The sequence below is a fragment of the Nipponia nippon genome, unplaced genomic scaffold, assembly GCF_047370975.1.
Source record: "Nipponia nippon isolate SJK-2023a ecotype South Korea unplaced genomic scaffold, ASM4737097v1 scaffold_5, whole genome shotgun sequence".
NCBI classification, from domain to species: domain Eukaryota; kingdom Metazoa; phylum Chordata; class Aves; order Pelecaniformes; family Threskiornithidae; genus Nipponia; species Nipponia nippon.
Window position 1 is genome coordinate 46,307,104 of NW_028262369.1, and position 18,497 is coordinate 46,325,600.

Here is an 18,497-nt window from a genome sequence, read left to right on the forward strand (position 1 = left end):
ACCTGTTCCAGTCAACATTACTGAATGAATGGAGGGTGGATTGGAACTGTCTCGTGGATCTCAACTCTGCCTAAAAACTTTGGACTTGTGGGATGGTGGGATTGGATAGTGGAGGCTCTAGTGATGCTTTTGTTAATATTAATTGGCCTAGCTATCGGCTTTGCTATAATAAGGTGCCTGATCAACCACTTATTCTCTTGTGTCTCGTCTTCAATATGATATGTTCAGATCACCACTGTTGAAGAGGACTTACTTTGGAGTGTTTGAGCCATGGGGTGGTGTAAGGGACAAGCCCCAAACACCTGTACTGTGAGCCCAGACACCCTGTAAGCAGGTTCCAGGAGTTGAGAGAGGGTTAAATCACGAGGAGGGGCCACTTCTCTTGATTGGACAATTCTTTTGATTTGATGGGTGTCTCAACCACTCCTGGAACTGGGATGAAAGAAGGTTCCAGAAGTCCAGGAACTGGGGCCAATAAATAAGGGCACGTGCGAGTGTATGGAGGCTCTCTACAGTGAAAACCCCCGTTGGCAGGTCTGACACCGGATCCAGGATTGGTGATCTCTCTCCCCCCTCTCTCCCCCCTCCCCCAAAGTCATCGAGTAACACAAGGCTTACCTTGATTTCCCATAAAGGCACATAGCTTAGGTAGATATAAGAGTTACAGGGCCAATGTTTACATAATATTTGTTCTATAGAAATCTCCCATTAAGGTTGATGTTTATGTACGGACCTTCAGTTTATTTCACCTTAATCCACACCAAGGGGATTTGCCAATCTAAGTCACTCCCCCCCTCCCCACAGGTGGGACATGACACACATCCAGGGCTGCCATTCATTTCCACAAGCCCAGACAGTTCTTCTTTGTCAGTGAAGTGCAGATGGAGCTGTGCGCTGCATAGATTTGCCCATCCAAGACCTGGACCAAGAAGTCATCCCCACCTCCATCAAGAAACCCCAATTACGTGCAGCCCAACATCTTGCTCTTCCAGCAAACGTCAGGGAGGCTCAAGTCCTCCCTAAGAACTGTGTCTGTGACCTAGAGACTTCCTTGAGTCATTTAAAGGAGACTCCACTCGCTCATCCTGATCAAGCAGTCAGGACACTCACCTCTGCCATGACCTCAGGGGAGTTTCCAGGCAAGCGCACGGAGAAGCAGCTAGGAGCAGACAAGGCCAAACACACTCTACTTGCTGATAATCAAATTACCTGCGGGCTTTAATTCTTGTCTCAGTATGCCACCAAAGCCAGCCTATTTCAGGACACAATTGTTAATAAAAATAACAGTGAGATCAATATAGAATGGATAAAATGTAAGCACAACCATTCAGATGGATAAAATGTAAACACATTTACAAAATGTAAATACATTTACAAAAATGGAAAGAATGTGGATAAAATGTAAACACAATCATCCAATAATAAAAAGAAAAAAAATGCACAAATTCCAAGACCGAACATTGGCTAAGCTGCAAACAAAGCACAACAAAACGGGAAACACCAGGAAAAATTGAGCTCAAATCATTGGGTCTGCTGAGGGATCTGTCATTTCCGCAGCTGGGCTCCTTCATCCCATTTCCATTTAGCCAAAAATCCCTGCAGCATAAAGAGGAAAAAGGGGGAAAGGCGTGAAGACCAAGCCTGACATGCCGCACTGTTTCCTCAGAGCAGCAGACAGGCAATTTCAGAAAAGCTGCCTCCTACAGCCCCCCCCCCCCCATGTCCTCGGCGCCACGCACTTACGTTCACATGTAGGATACTTAATGATCCCATCCAGGCACTCTGCTCTAAATGCCTCACGGTGTGAAACTTTTTGGTAAAACCATTTGCATTCAAAGAAGATAAAATCCCCAGAGCGATAGGTGGAAGTGCTTGACCGTCTTGATGGCTGTAGTTGAATATTGTTCGTTTCCATCATCCTCTCATGCACTGTACAGTTCTCTGCAAAAAGTGCTTTCATTATTTGCCCGTAGACCTCACGCTGAACAACTGATGCTCTGAAACTGTTAGTACCAGCTGAGAGCCCCCGAGAGCCCTTTCCCCAGCAGTCTTTCCAGCTCAGGTAGGCCGGTCAATGGCTTCTTGGGGGCACTGCCCCTCGCCGCCTGCAGCTTACGGGATGCTTCCACGCCCTGGTGCGCGACTACTACCTCCCCAGGCACTTCCCCAGGAAAGCTAAGGGCTTTCTCCTCGGCTTCAGCACTAAAAATGCAACAACACAGCGGCTAAGCAGTGGCGGGAGTGGAGATGACTTACTTCCTGGCTTGCACCATGGATATTCTAAGGTCCCCTCCACACACTGTGCTCTGAATGGGGAAGATCCTGGGGCCTGCAAATATCCTTTTTTACACCGAAATTCAATAAAGTCACCCGATCTGGAATACAGCTTATTTCTTGCAAGCCATTTCAGCTCAATATTGTTTCTGTCCATGTCTTCTTCAGATGCTGTACAGGCCACTTGAAAAAGGCAAGAGAAGAGCGTTATCACTTCATACAGATGCACCACAGGTAACTTTGCTCCCCCTAGAGCCTACAGAAGTTCTTTGCATCACAAAACGCTTCCAGCTATTTGCTCTGACCCTCTGTTACTTGTGACAGGAAAGACGTTCACAATCCAAGCTAAACAGAAACAAGACCATGGCTGAGACCCCATGCAGAGCTATGGAGAAGCCTTTTCACTCTGCCAGTCACACGGGGCAAGATCGAAGCACAGGTGGGGGAAGTCACCAGGCACCAATGAACTTCCCTGTGTCTTTTTTGAGGTGCCTCCTTCCCTTCTGCCCAGCACTTCTCTGAATTCATTTCCTCATGACCATGCCACAGACACACCCTCAGAGTTCCCCAGCGCTGCCACCCACTCAGACCCATCCTCCCCACTCACAGCCTGCTGACCGTAGCAGCGTCCCCAGCTCGGGAGCCCTGCACAGTCATGGTGATCCCCTCACACAGGGGGGTTCCGCCAAACTCCCCTCCTCCCAAACCCGCTGTGGTGGCGAGAGACAGCAGGCAGCAGAGGGGACTACACAGGCTAAGGTCAAGGAGAAACTCCTTCTGGACAAAAGGAGGACTCGTCGTTGTTCTGCCCTGCCAGCATCGCAGCCCCAGCACAAGTGCTGCTGCACAAGTGATGCCCTCAGGATCTGAGAAAAAGACAACGGGAGCAATCACACGGCCTTTGGCCGCTCAGCATGTGCTTCAACCTACCTAGGCAAACTGGGGGGGCTGTCCACTGCCCGTCAGCACAGGTGATATACTGAGATCCTTCCAGGACGTAGAGACTTGGGCATTTGTATTCCAGAGTTGTACCTTGTGGATATTCTTGCATGGGGAAGGAAAGAAGGTCCCCATTTTCAATAACTGGAGGCGGGCCACATTTGCCACCTTTCCCTGGAAGAAAATTCCCAATCAGAGGGAAAGCCATGCGAGTTTAATTGCAACGGAGGCCTGAGCACAAATACTACCGGACAGTACGTTGGCACTGCTCTGAGAGACCTGGAGGAAAGCAGAGAGAAAACCAAATACCTGGCAGGTGAAAAAGAGCAACAGTTTCTCCTTTCTCCAGTGCTGGGACTCCCAAGTACCAGTTCACCCCGTCTGCCCACGGCTGAAGTGCCTGCAGCTGTCTGCAGGACTCCCTCTTGTCCTGCGTAATGGCGTAGCGTTCGGCACAGGTCTTTCCACAGAAGAGCCTGACAGCCACCTCCTCCCTGTACTGCCTGAGCCGCGAGGAAAGTGGATCCAATTGCAAACAATAAGGATTGTCACTGAACTGCACCACTGCAATCACTCATGGGATAGCCCTTGGGCTCCGTGGGCCCCTTACGGCCGCTTGGGAGCTCACCCATGTCAGTCTTGATGCACTGTTGCCTCACGGATTTTTATACCTATTCAAGCACCACACTGCTGCCAAGTCCGGCCTTCCAACGGACCTTGCACTGGGAAATCTTCAGAGAAGACCCAGATCCCTTGGTACCAGCAGTGACACTCTTTGCACTTGGCACTGTGTTCGGGAGCCACAATATGGAGCCCGGTCTGAATTCATCTGCTGTTTTTGCAGCCCTTTCAGCTCCCAGCTGGGTGGTGTTTGAGTCAAACGCTGCTGCACTGGTTCAGGTCCTGAAAATGTCTGTATGATGTCTAATGAAAACAAATGAGATTATTCAGTGCGCTCATGAAATCCTAGGAGGCACCAACACAGGACCTAGGGACTGGCTCACACATCAAATTCTACCCTCAGTTGATTTAACAGTTGATTCGACTCCACGGCATTCAATATAGCAATGCATCGGCTGCACTATCATCTGGATGCCAACTAGCAGGGAAGCTGTGGGCTCTGTTCTCCAACGTAGATGGCAAAATGTCTCACTCTCTTCTCATCAGGCAGGCACAGAAAGTACATTCTCAGAAGTCCAAGGGTGGTGGCTCAAAATTAGACCTGGCCGGCAACTGCTCTCAGCCTCAGGGTGGTTTTCCAGGGCCGTCTCGAGTGAAGCCACCTGGGTCACTCAGCTGCTAAACTCGTCTGAATAGACACTGGGGAAAATGGCTTTTTCCCCGAGTGTGCCAGATACGTTGCACTTGTGCACAGTCATGAGGCTGAAATTTGCAGAAGTAAACGCCACCGAGTCAGCTTCGTGACAGTCTCACTGACAGGCGACTGTATGAAGAGAGAGAGAAATTACCTTTGCACTTTGGCAGCTCTGTCCAGACCCCGTTCTGACATGCTACGGTGGAAGCCCCAGTCATCTCAAAACCTCGCCAGCACTGATAGTGAGCACTCTCCCCAGGCAAATACCTTGACTTCTTAACACCTTGAACTTTACCACCAGCAATTTCTGGAGGAGGTTCACACGTCGCATCTGAAAAGAGACACTGCTGCAGTCACGGTTGCAGTCGTTGGGGTTTTCCCCTACACAACCGAGAGTTAAAGGAATCAACCTTGTTACAATCTCTGTCCAGATTTTCTGCCTCAGGTGGGTCACAGCTTTGAGAGTTCACCCTGGAGAAAGCAATGAGGTGTGACAGTGGCAGCAGAACACTTTCTGGGACTCCCAGGAGATGGCAGGGTCACCGAGAGCTTCTAGAAAAAGCCTGCGTTTCTGTAGCTACACCGTACGGCACAAGAGGCCACAGCAGCCTTCCTGCGTGCCCGTGTCCCTCCCCAGGGAGCCCTGGCATACCTGGAAATCAGAGGGGGAGCAGCCAAGCTGGTGCTCTGCTGAATCGCAGACCTCTGGAGGACCGGCAGTGCTGGAGGAGCTCGTCAGCCTGCACTGCTCAGGGGCAGGTAAGCACAGTCAGCTCCACGGAGCTTTGTGAAAGCCAAGTAGCGCTTGTTTGCCCTGCAGCCACAGATTTGGGCAGGGGGACAGGAGCACAGCTCCTGACAGTTCCTCGTCACAGGAACGCTCTTCCCACTTCCATAGCCCTAGCAGATCTTACGTGGTTTAGATCTGACTCTGCTAGGAGTCCGAGTGGACCCCTGGAGAAAAACAGCTCTTTCTCTCCGCTACTGCTTCTTCCATTCAGATACTCCCTGACAGGTTGGAACAGAACAGAGGAGCCCTTACATGTCCTTCTACTGAAGGCTGCTGAAATGGCTGACTCTGGGGAAATACCAGTATCAGACCGGAGAATGTCAGAGCAGCACATTTTAGGCCCTGCTGCTTCAAGACGTTTTTGCCATTGATGAAAATACCCCCAGTATTTCAAGAAGCATCAAGCTAAATTGAAGTGCTGTGCAAGGAAGCAATAGCAAGTAGAAAGCTGGGGTACACAAAGAAAGCCGAAGTAAAGTCCTTAGACTATTTAGGTAAACAAACAGTCCCCTCCATGCTAACAGGCAAGATAAAAGCATGGATTCCTACCTTTGCAAGTTGGTGCTTGTGACCATTCTCCATTTGTACAAGTGACATGATTTCCACCCATCATTTGAAAATTGCTTTCACATTCATACTGCACTCTGGCACCGGGCTGATACCTCTCCTGTTGAGTGCTTATAATATAAGCATTGGGAATTTCAGGTGCGGCTCCACAGGTAACATCTGAAAAGAGAGGGGCATTTAAGAACAGTGGTGCAGCAATATGACAATCACAGAATATTGCATTTCGGAGCACCATTATGCCTGATGAGCGAAAACGGTTTGTGTAATGCAGATCATTTTCTACAGGTAGAAAAGGAAGACCAGTATGGTCTTTATTCTGCAACGCTACACCAGACGCTATTATTTTTGCCTAGAGTGACTAAAAAGAGAAAAAGAGTTGCAGAGATCAGCCCAAGGTGCAGATTGGTGCATTGTGTGCCAAAGGGCTGGAAAGTGAAGTGATTTCTTTACTATTTGCAGGCAGCTTTCAGAAACTGACATCCTTAGTGATGTGAAAATAAGATACACTACCCTAGCAGCTATGTCCTCCTTTGCAGCCAGCATCCCTTCCTCCAGAACCCTCTGCCTGCTTGATTTCGGCAGAGAGCTAAGCTTCAGCTACTAGCTTCAGCCCACAGGGGAAACAATTTCTTTGCTGATCTGCCCTGCTGCTTGTTTCTCAAGAGCCACAAAATTCGGTGTCATGGCAGCCCATTCAAAGCAAGTCACCTCTTGGCTCTATTGGCCTGACTCACCTGCATGCCTGAGTTGACATCATTTGAATTAACAACATGAAAGACTAAGAAGGATCATAGACTACTTTAGAAGCAGAACCTATACCTTCGCAGAAGGGCGGTGCTGTCCAATTGCCTTCTCTGCAAATAATCTCGGGGAGACCAACAGTCAGGAACCCTGCATCACACTGGTAGCGAATTGTTTCACCAGGCTCATAAGTTTCCTTCTTTCTGCCTTCAATCTGAGCATTGGCAACTTTTGGAATGCTTCCACATTGCATTTCTGAAAAGATACAGAAAGCTGATGCTTGTGCTAATGTGATACCCATAGAATGAGTTTCCACCAAACAGATGCTTTAGAGAGCTTTTTCTAGCATCAGCATAGTCATGCGCTGACAGGGGCTTTTATAGAAAAGGTAGCATACAGAAGATTGAATAAGTCACTCCCCTAAATAGGCATGGACTGCAGTCACTGAAATATTTTGATCCTGTTTCTAACCAGGCCAGAAAATTTTAATAAAGGCTTCTGTCCCTTACTACACCAAAGTGGTTTCCATCACTGAAGCACCAAAGCAACTCCTAGTCACTAGTGGACTCTGTAGAAAACAGATCCTTGGATTACGAGGCGGCACCCAGGACTCACCTGGCAGAGACAGGAACTGAACAAAGATTGCAAGAATACAAAGGAATGTTTTAAAACTGAACTGCATTCAAAAAGTCAGCCTTGCATCCAACTAGGATTGCTCTGAAGACATCCATGAGGGATGACAGGATTCCACAGCAAAATATGGAGTTACTGGCTCTTACTAGTCAACTTCCAGTTTAAAATTCTTTCAACTTCATTGCTAAATGCACTTCAAAAAAAGTATTTTTTTATATTACCCAAGCATGTAGGAGCTGCAGTCCAGTTTCCCATAGAACAAGTTATCTCCGATGGTCCATCTAACATGTATCCAGAACGAGAAACATACTTCAATCTAGCACCAGCCAGATACATTGTTTTCCCTTCTTTTTTAATTTTTAAATTTTGATTTTCCAGCCTGGGAACATCAGCACATTCTATAGGTTTTGGTGGCAAACATGGTCTTTCTATAAAATACAGAAAACACAGATAAATAAGAATGCAAGACAATTAATATTCCAATGACATATGCCATCTAAAACTGAAAAGAAAAACCAATATAATGCTGCAAACACAAATTAAACAGCCTGAAAGGAAGATGAAGAAATATCTAAGATGCACAACCCAAAACTTCTCTCTCCTTTCCCTCCTACACGGGGTTTCTCTCTTTTCCTTTGAAAAATGAAAACCATTTTCCAGGTCATACCAAGAAGACACAGTTACAGCTCAGTATCAAGAACAGGGAAAATTTCATAGGCAGAGAAACAGAAGAGACATTATATTGTTTTGGGATACTGAAAGTGAGTTTCTGGAATGTTAGCTGTTAAATTTTTCCACCATTAATAAAGTTGTACCAATATCCTGAGGGGTTTTGTGATGGCATGTTGAAAATGAAAAAGAGAACAGAACTTACAAGGTATTGTAAAGTACGTCCTGATACATACAAGGAATTAAATCTCTATGAAGCCCTCCTGAGTCAGGGCTGTCCCAATGCCTTCTTCTCCTATACTACTGTTGAGTGGGTGGACTTAAATTATATTTTATATGTATTTTTAGTTATTAGTAAATTAGTTTTTATTAGTTGACACATCAAGTTAAAAGCACATGTTTGCAATGAATTCCACAATACAAAAGATCTAATTACAGTCAAAGTTCCTGTTCAGTAACTGGGACTGGGAATTTTATTTCAGTAAAAGTTGTTTGATGAACAGCTCAAACATTTTCTGGTTATTCTTCTCTATGTCTGCCGCTTATCAGCAGAAATGGAGACTGACAGGCAATGCAAAAGAAGAGAAACCATGTGGCATCAGAATTTTGCAGCTTAAAAATACAGACGTGGTTGGCACGTTGTGCACATCAGTCTCCAGCTGGCACCTCATTTGTCCTGTGCTCATCTATTTCCTAGTCATTTCTGAAAATACTTTATTCTACCACTTAGTGAACTTCTGCTTACAAGATATCACCTGCATCAGTAATATTTTAACAATTGGATTATGGATTGCTCAGCATTTCTTAGTATAGATGGCCTGAGTTATGCCATATCATCTACACTCCTATTACGGGAAGAAGCCACAAAAAGAAAAGGAGGAAAATCAAGAAGGAATAACAATGAAAAAACCCAAAGACTGCTACTACTGCAACTAAATAATCAATAATACTGATTTTTTCACCAGGATACTATTAAAGACCCCTAGTCAAAACTGAGACTCCATTCTGCAATATACCTAACAAACAAATAAACACACAGCTCCTGGTGGATGACCTGAAAGTTTTATATGCCATCTTACATAAGTCTGTATAAATAAAAATACTTACTTTCCAGCAGTTGCTTAACTGCACTTTCCTTAGCAACTTAAGTTCTATTGCTTTTCTGCAGTTACCTGTTCATGGTAATCTTAACATAAATAGTATCATCCTCCCACTAATGACTACTGTAAATGCATAACACATAAATTCATAATAAAATAAACAGAAAAAAATATGCCACTACTGACCCACACAGTGAGGTGGTGATTGCCATTTCCCTTCTATACATGTTATTTCATTTGCACCGATGAGCTGGAAACTCTTCAGACATGAAAAAGCTATTTTACTCCCATTCTTGTAATTTCTTCCAACTGTTATCTGTTGAGCACCAGGCACCTGAGGTGGAGGTGGGCATGTACTCTTCTCAGCTAAGGACACATACTCATGTTATAATAGAACACAAGATAAAGCGTAGCAGTTCATCACAGATTGCAACAGAAACAACCAAGAAAACACTGGCATTAGATAATTGCTCAGTAGCTATCTCAAGCTTTAATTAATATCATGGTCATTTCGTTCTGCTTCAGAAGCACCAGGGCTGCCTTCAGATGCTCATATGCTTTCAAACTCATAGAAAAGACAGTCACAGTTGCCTACACCAATCCAAGGCGGAGCTTCTTGTAGTCCCTCCTTTCCCTTACGTACAGCTCACACTCCTAATGTGTTTTCGCCATTCCTCTCTCTATGGTGAACTACTTTAGGAAAACCGTACCAGCTTCTGGGGTTCTTATTTTGTTTTGTTGTTGTTTTTTTCTTCAGACTGAGCTCATGACAGAGCTAAACGAGAATCACAAAAGGAAAGAAAGAAAGAAACTTCAGTTTTGCCACTCAAGGAATGAAGGGCTGCTCCTGCCAAAGGAAAGAAAAAGGGAGGGAATGAGGTAGATCTAAGGAAGGAGCAGACCTCAAGAGCTCGGTGTGTTGCTTCTAGTGGTTCCAGAAAACTGGGAAGGTAGGGACACTTGGTTTTGAAAGGGAATGCTCCCTCAAGTGATTGCCACTCTGTGTACTTCTCCCACTTCCATGCATCATTTCCCATGAATCTGGCATAACCAAAGCAGGCAACGAGGTGATTATTGCTTTATAATCATGCCTTCTACAGGCAATATCCTGCTCTGCTATACATAAAGGCAGTTCTGCAGGCCTCCAGCCTTTGGTGTGCATTAGATAAGGGCAGTCGCTTCTAGGTCTGTGCTTTTGAGTTGGCCAACACAGCTTTATTTCTTGGTGTTTCAGTAGGAAGCAATTGGAAAAAATAGAAGGAAGAAAAAAGAAAAATCAGGAATAGAAAGGCTTTGAATGTTTACAGGAAATAAAGGAAATTTGTCTGGAGCTTTAGCTATGTCCTACTCTCATTTGCACCAGAGTAAAGCCCTTTTGAAGAACCAAGCTTAAATTTATCATTGCATCTTTTCACACATCAGAAGTGACAGTGACAACTGTTCCAATTGTCAGAGTAGAGATTATTAAGACTGCCTCACTAAAATAGTGTGTATCTAAACCTAGTTAACTGTTCAAATGATTCCCATAATTATTCATGACTATCCTTTAGCATATAAGCAAGTAAGCATATATATAAGCATGTAAGCATTTCTATTTCAGACCAGTGACACAGCAATGCTAAGAAGCTTTAATAATGAGCATTTATCATTCCTACCTAAAAAGAAGAAATTGTATGCAATCTAAAAACTTACTTGTACATTCAATCTCTGGTAACCATTTTCCAGACACACAAGTTGCCTTTTTAATACTTTTGTCAGCTGATGTACATGTATAATGTATAACTCCATGGAACCCAGTCTCCTTTTTTTGCTTGGAAAGATGATCATTGTCCACAAGCTTAACACCCATGGGAGGTACGCACTGAGGAGACGGATCTGAAAAAAATCAACAAAAAGAGCTAAAAAATAGATTCAGCTCAGATAATACATACATACGCATTCACCAATGACAAAGTCATCAGTTTCCTAACGCATGTCCATGTGAAAGTGGTTTTTTATTTACTCTCGTTTGAAGTAACTCCTAAGATTCCTAGATTACAGAAATATTTTTTTGTTTCAGCTGTCTAAAGCAGAGACTGTTCCCACTCACAAAGCAATTATTTTTATGTTGACAGGATCCCTTCTGCTGAGTGCAGTAAATAATATAAAAACTAAGCATTCTTTTCCTCCCTAAAACTATAAAAAGGTAGCAAGATGAGCAAGAAGAGAAACATTATTTTGCTTGTAGAAACAGGAGCATAAAGGAAGTACTACTCCACACTGAATATGTATCAGGTATCAATCTCCTGTGGAAGTGTATGTAAGTCATAACCAGGTCTTGTATCCTTGGCTGGTGATTCTGAGAGTCAACACAAGCTGCTTGGGAAAGCTAAGCAGACTGTGTTTTGTGCCAGACTCGGTCCTCAGCGTAATTGTAAATAAAGGTACAGTGTACTCAAATCACTGATGAATATAAAATCACTGCTGAAGAAAGGGGGAACCAAGAACTGGATATATCAGAAACTGTATTCTGTCAAAGATAAATGAAGTGCTGGAGTAATTTACCCCAGACAAGACTCCTTGTTCAGTATCACTTTTTTCTGAAATTACTGACTCCAATGTAATTTTTTTCTTTTTCTTAGGAAAAGGCTTTATTTTCTATATTTTTAAAAGACATTACTTTCATTCAATTTATGCACTGCAAAACTCAATGGGAAGATCAGAAAAAAGAGAAAACTACTGATCAGAAATGAAAAGGACTAATCCACATAAAAATGATAAGGATGGGATAAGTCTAGCACATTGTAGCTATTAATATTATTTTTAATTCCCAGTAGGATTTTAAAAAAGCGAAGTAGTATATAGAGACATAAAACTACAAGTACTTAACACAACAGGCATGCTACTTTATTGCAGGTATGTCCCAAGGCTTCTGAAGGGTCGTTACCAGGGAGGAACACCGGAAAATGGGTAAAAGACACCATACATCAAAGATGTACCCCCATACTTCATTTTACCTGCTGCGCAAGTGTCTGTTTCCTTCCCCAAACCTACTCAGAGTGCTTACAAAGTTGTAGGTGCAGAGTCTTTCTAGGATGAAGGACATGTTCACATTTAAAAGAGGAGTAAATAAAAAAAACTTAGCAGAGATGCATGAAACTATAGAATCTCTGGCTACATATTGATTGCTGAAGTCCTTGAAATTTTGAATAGAACTATGTTACACTCACATCTGAAATATTATGGAAATATTATGGAAATAGATTACCGGCACAAAGAGGTAAAGGCTTCCATTCCCCACTAAGACATTTTATTTTCATTTCCTTAGAATTGTCAGAGCCTTGTTGACATCCACAAATTACTTCATCACCATGCGAAAACTGGGTCTGGTCTTCCTGATGAAGAACAACGTTCGGAATAGAGGAAGGCGATCCACACGGCATTTTGTATTCTGTTGAGAAGAGCAGAAGCATTCCACAATAATATTGGAGTCATATATGAATAGCTGAAAGAACTTAAATAAAAGTAACTGTATTTGCATTTGGTGAGTCAAACTCACTCCCATTAATTGTGGCAACTAAACTTCAACACAGCTGGAGTATGTATATGTTTTAGTCGGTTTACGAAATCCCTCTCCTGTCTTTTCCCTTCCATCACTGTGGTAACTCCACAGCATGCTCCACAAGTAGTTTCAGCTAACATTAATTTTCCCAAACTGTTTTTCATTGGCACATAAACTCCAAACTGTAAGAAAACCTTGAATTAATCCAACTCATCTGGATCCCTGAGTGGGATCAATCCAGCTCACCTGGATCCCTGATTCTGATCAGTCAAAATTATATTTGATTATACACCTATACATTTGTAATGTGTACTTTCAAATAGTATTATTACAAGAACTGAAAACCACTGTAGCATCACTTAGAGGGCTGCAGCGCTGTCACCTCTGTGTGATAACAGCAGTTCCTGCTTTGGGCTGTCACTGTTGCAGTGGTAGTGACAGCAAAGGGTAACAGCTTGCCCACATGAGTGCAGTGTGTAAGCAGTTTTTCTGAAGGAGGAAAAAGGCATGTAAGGGGAATAAGGGCATATGGCCTGTTCTTAATGTGGGAGAGGGAAGACCCATGTAAACTCAAAAATTGAATTTGAACAACCCTGCACTCATGTTTGGACCACTCTTCTTTCAAGCCTGTGCACTGAAACTATTCTCACCGGATCAAGGATTGAAAAGATGCAAGCTCTACGCTGTACTTCTTTAAACCATCAGTGCTATTCATGGGAGACATGTCAGAATGTATATGTATGGGGACAGAGTAAACCAGTCCATAAAGACCCACCATTTATTGGTTCTGCTCTTAGATGAGCCTGCGCCATAAGAACGCCCCAAATTATTTTCCGTATTTACATATTTTCAGCTTGAATATTGAATTCTACTTCAGTTCTGAGACACTGTCTTATCAAACAAATAGTAGTTTTGCACAAGTATTTTTTAACTCCTATCATTGACATTCATACTCTCAGGTTTGAGGTACATTACCTAATGACATGCACAAAAAGTGGGTGCTTTTGCTTAGGTAGGAGACTTGACTGCAGAACTATTCACCATTTCAATATCAGGACTATAAAAAACTGTTGGACATGTCTGACTCTAGCCTAGGCAAGACAGCGACATACATAATGCATTCATAGTCATCGTGTTTGTAGCCCTGTGCCCCAGTAACATACAGTATTGCCATTGCTATAAAGAGGCCACAGAGTTTGTACCAAGCTTGCAAGGCCTCAGGATGGAGGCTTATCATGCTTACTTTGTCAGAACCTGTCCTGACCTGCCTGGAGGCTTGGTTTTACTTGTTTTAGCTGTAACAGCAATTTTTCTAGTGACCAGGCTATAGCTATTTATTTTACTTTTGGATACCTCTGTGTGGCACAACCATAGTTTTATATACATCGTAGTAACAAGTTTTTAGTCTCTGTAGAGTGAGCAATTGTGACTCTAATATAATGATGCAGGTGAATACAGGGCTGGTACGATAACAGGGTCCTTGAGAAGTGGGGACAAAGGTTGGGTGTGGCAGAGTAGAGGCATGGGATGGTAAGTGACAGGGCATAGCCTGGCACCCCAAGGCTATGAATAGGTCACAAAAGGCCAGCTTAGACCTGGAGCTGATCAAAACTGGGTTTAGGGGTTATACAAAGAACAAAGAACAAGTATCTAACATATTTAAAACACACTTAACATATCTAATTCACAACTTGTACACCAGTGAAAAAAGGGCAAGGCATAAAAGCATGGTAGCAAACCTAAAAATTACCCCAAGCAGATCCTGTAAGGAGGAAGAGGAAATCATCAGCATCAACATCTTATTCCTCCCAGTGAGTGACTTGAGATACTGATAATGTGCTGCAACTTCCCTCCAAAACACACCAGACTGGAGCCATTGACTTTAGGACCCAAAGGGGTGGTGGAAGGGTGAGCATAACACCAAAAAAATATAGATTACCAATGCAAGAGGGAGGAGATGACCATTGTCCATCAACACATTCTATTTCCTTTGATCCAACCAATTTAAAGTCAATGTTGCATTCATATAGCTTTCTGTCCCCATGACGATACTGTTCCACAAAGCCACCAGCAATACTTCCATTGGTAATCTCAGGTGGAGGTCCACAGCCTCTGACATTTACTGAAATCAAGAGATCAAATCTATGCTCTGAACTCAGTACTTTCAGCACAGTTATATGTTAAATGCAACACAAAATAAATTATATTTGTTGTTTAAAGCTAAGAAAAATCAGTAGAACAAGTTAAACAAGTCATTGGTTTATGCCTTTCAATATCTAGATTTGTTTTGGGCTGGAGATCACAAACAGATATGTATGACCCTGGCTAACTCTTCTCTCTTACTTCCACACACTGTCAATTTCCTGCTATGATAAAAGAACTGGTTGATAAAACCAACCCAGTTTTAAGAGACAAAAAAGTGTTACATGGATGACAACTTCAGTATTCTTTAAAAAAAAAAAAGTGAAAATTCTGCAAGTAATAATAACCTATGTTATAAAAATCACCCAGCAAGTGATACACACTGTATATTAAAGGAATTCACTTCTGATGGAGTGAATGGAACTCCTCTTAAGGGAGCTTAAAATGTTCCTGAGCTAGAGAGCCAACTACATGAAATATATTTGTTTCTAAATGCAAAAGCGAGTGAGCAAAAAGGAGGATGAGAGCACGGAAGACAACAAGGAAATTGACTGAGTGGGAAGGAAGGGAGATGAGAAATATGAGATCTCTTCATCCTCTCAAGCTGCCTCATGAAAGGGCATAGCACCAGCAAAATAAACTCTTTTCAGATGCCACCAAGTTGTGCTCTGTCTTAAAAAGGATGAGAAGAATAGGGGCATATATCTTCCCTTCTGCATGAGTTTGTTCATCCCAGCAGATGAAGTTGAGTAATTTCATAGAGAAAACCCTTCACTGAATGTCTTTTGCCTAGGTCCAGCTCTGTGTCATCTCCAAACCATTTTTTTTTCTTCAATAGCATGTAATCAGAAAAAGAACATAGGGTACAATATCTGATGGGTATCAACATTAGGCAGTGGCAAAACTTAGGACATTTAGGATACAGCAAGAGAGGACATTACTCAAACTAATCACTCCTGGCTGCCATATTGCACATTATTTATGCCTTTTTGAATAATAAATAAGTTTTCATACATTACAGTCAATAACCCGAGTGAAATTCTGTGCAAGCCACTTACCAGCTCACTTTCAGTTATTGCAGAACTCCAATTGGCATAACTAAAGCTAAGAGAAAGTTCAACACTGAAAGTTCAACTATTCAGAATCTTTCACATAAAATAGCAAAACACTATGAAATGATCTGAAGAGGATGAGTTCCTGCCCTTTCAGAGACGAAGATGGGATAATTGTTCTTGCGAGCAAGACTGGCTTATATAAGGTGTCACAGAAGTCTTCAGGACCCAGGCATTTTCATATATTTCCTACTACAATAAAGTAAGAAGAATTACCTTTACACACTGGTGGTGATGGAAACCACCCAAAGTAATAGCACTGAGAAGAGGCAGGTCCCACTCTCAAGTAATTGTTGGCACAGGTAAATTTCACAACGTTTCCATTGCAGTATTTACCCTCCTTGGGAGAAACATCTCCATTGGGCAATGTCAGCATTTCACATTCTATTGCTACAAAGACAAAATATTTTAACATATAGTGTACAGCCTACAAAAAGTACATGAAATACTAATGATTACAACAAAAACAAAGCCTTAAAGAAAAAAGCTTCACAAAATGTATACAGTTACACTGATCAGCAAACACAACAATATTCACCAAGACACTGGGGCGTTGGACTCCATTCACCATTTATGCCACACCTTGCGGTACCAGTTGGCATGTTATTTGCAGTTTTATATCCCTCCAAACATGCATATTCAATTGTATCTTCAGGCATGAACATAGTTTTACTTGTGTGGTAATTCAAAATGTCCAAATGAGGTGTTTTACATGATTCTGTAGAATAAAACAAAGTTAGTGCATTTTGTGATCCAGAAACACTGCCCTTTGGAAACTATCATTTCTGCAGCTGTTTTAGCGTGTGCTCGTCTACTGATCTACAGCATTTGAAACATTAAAAATTCTACATTGCCAAAATATGAATGTAGAATATCGTATGTAACATATTCACATAATATCTATTGCATTAATCTTCAGAAATATTTGTACAAAAGTAATATCTAGCATAAATATTTCTTCCTTAGATTCAATTCCTTTCCTTCTACTACATATTATTATTATTGGTGTCATAGCAAACAGTTTGTACTCCTGTTCCCCATGGTCATTTGTGAGGGGGTCAGAAAAAAGCCGCAAAATCCTAGGTGAAGGCAGTCTGAAACAAAAGGACAAGATAAAACATCAGGTAAAGCCTCAGTATCGTAACACTGGAAGATTAAATCTCTTCTTTTACTATCCTACACCCCTGTTCAGGTGAGGAAGGAACTCCTAAGAGGAAAAAGGCAACAACAGTATGGAGGTACTTTCAGGAAAAAGCACTCTGGTGTTTTTCACAAATATACTTTTCAACACCAGGGCAGACATATGCATAGTGCTTTTTATGCATAGTGATACATCTTTCCAAATAATGAATCCCATTTTTCTCTAGTTTGGTCATATTTAAAGAAAGTTCTTGGCAGAATCCTTGGTTCACAGGCATTTCTTCATAAATCTTCCCTCATAAGTGTGAAAGGCAGGAGAATTGGGAGTAAATTTGGGCATATGTACCTTGTATCAGGTAAGAATCACTGGAGAGGTCAGTGATTACCATCTACTTCATGCTAGAGGTCCAAAAAGATAGCTCACCTAGAAGACAGTAGATATTTTCCCACCTTACTTACTTCCTTTATGTTTTCTCTCTCTATTTCTTGGAGCCCCAGAAAGGTTAATCTCTGGAGGATCAGTCCTCTATTTGGGCCTCCCTCTGCCCAGTAAGAAAACTCTACCAATCTAGATGACAAAAATCTGAGTATACAGGACATCATGTCTGCGCCAGTGACAATGATAGGGAGCTCTGAAGCCTTTATGCTACTCACTGATGCACTTTGGAGGTGGAGTCCAGCCATTCTCTTGACACTGTGTCACTCCTCTTTCTTCTCCTTCTGGAGTTACAAAGCCAGTATGACAACTATAGGTGACCTTCTCCTGTAAACGAAATGTTTTCTTTCCCAAGGTGAAATAACCATTTTCAAAATGGATATTCTGGCATCTTTCTGAAAGAGAGAGACAGAATTTCTTCCAAGTAAAACACTACTAAACTACATGCTTATAATACACAGAAGAAAGAGGACAAATGGGGTCCCTTCCAACTTGCGATATTCTGATTCTAGGATTCTATGAAACAGAAGTAGGAAATAGAACATTTTCAAGACTACATGAATTTTTGCTTCTGCATTGAGCTCTCTTCCTGGGGAACAACTGGAAAGTGAAAAGTCAAAGTTCACAGTTACCAATTTGTGCAGCACAAACAGGGATGGGCAGGGGTTTGATTTGCAGCAATCCTGTAAGCTTCCAAAACTGTATGTCCACATCTGATCTTCACTAGAAATGAAATTCATGTTGGGTGTACACTGCACTGTGCATGCATAAAGAGGACCTTCTGTCCATATTGCAAGCGGGGCACGCCAGAGATCACCACAGTGTGCAGGTACCACCTCAGTTCTACCAAAGAGAAATCGTTCAGAGTGCACATACTGCAGCACTAAAGCAAATTTGCACCAAAGGATGCCTTCTTGCACACTAAACCACTAATGGGACAGACCCAACATTGTAACTGATTTCACATCACTTGAAATACATTGTTTAAGCCAGTCTAAATGGATGGAAGTCGGTCATCTTGGTTGGATGTTATGGTCTTGTATTCTGAAAGAAAACTTCTGTAGTATGCTAAATTCTTTACTAATAAATTATTCTGCA

General features: G+C 42.4%; 1 protein-coding gene across 1 annotated transcript in view; it reads right to left on the bottom strand.

Annotated features, from left to right (window-relative positions):
* Window positions 1-1,190: 1,190 nt before the first annotated feature.
* The window catches only part of CFH (complement factor H), a 37,823-nt gene continuing 20,516 nt past the window's right edge, over window positions 1,191-18,497 (bottom strand). Inside the window, exons 10-24 of the mRNA XM_087733776.1 lie at window positions 17,618-17,794; window positions 16,362-16,541; window positions 16,040-16,213; window positions 14,509-14,691; window positions 12,276-12,458; window positions 10,721-10,903; window positions 9,215-9,394; window positions 7,481-7,687; window positions 6,705-6,881; window positions 5,868-6,044; window positions 4,683-4,859; window positions 3,205-3,387; window positions 2,257-2,457; window positions 1,744-1,941; window positions 1,191-1,596 (exon numbers count right to left, since the gene is read on the bottom strand). Coding sequence (XP_087589902.1) covers window positions 1,583-1,596; window positions 1,744-1,941; window positions 2,257-2,457; window positions 3,205-3,387; window positions 4,683-4,859; window positions 5,868-6,044; window positions 6,705-6,881; window positions 7,481-7,687; window positions 9,215-9,394; window positions 10,721-10,903; window positions 12,276-12,458; window positions 14,509-14,691; window positions 16,040-16,213; window positions 16,362-16,541; window positions 17,618-17,794 — 2,594 coding nt within the window. The 3' untranslated portion in view covers window positions 1,191-1,582. The remainder of the gene's footprint in view (window positions 1,597-1,743; window positions 1,942-2,256; window positions 2,458-3,204; window positions 3,388-4,682; window positions 4,860-5,867; window positions 6,045-6,704; window positions 6,882-7,480; window positions 7,688-9,214; window positions 9,395-10,720; window positions 10,904-12,275; window positions 12,459-14,508; window positions 14,692-16,039; window positions 16,214-16,361; window positions 16,542-17,617; window positions 17,795-18,497) is intronic.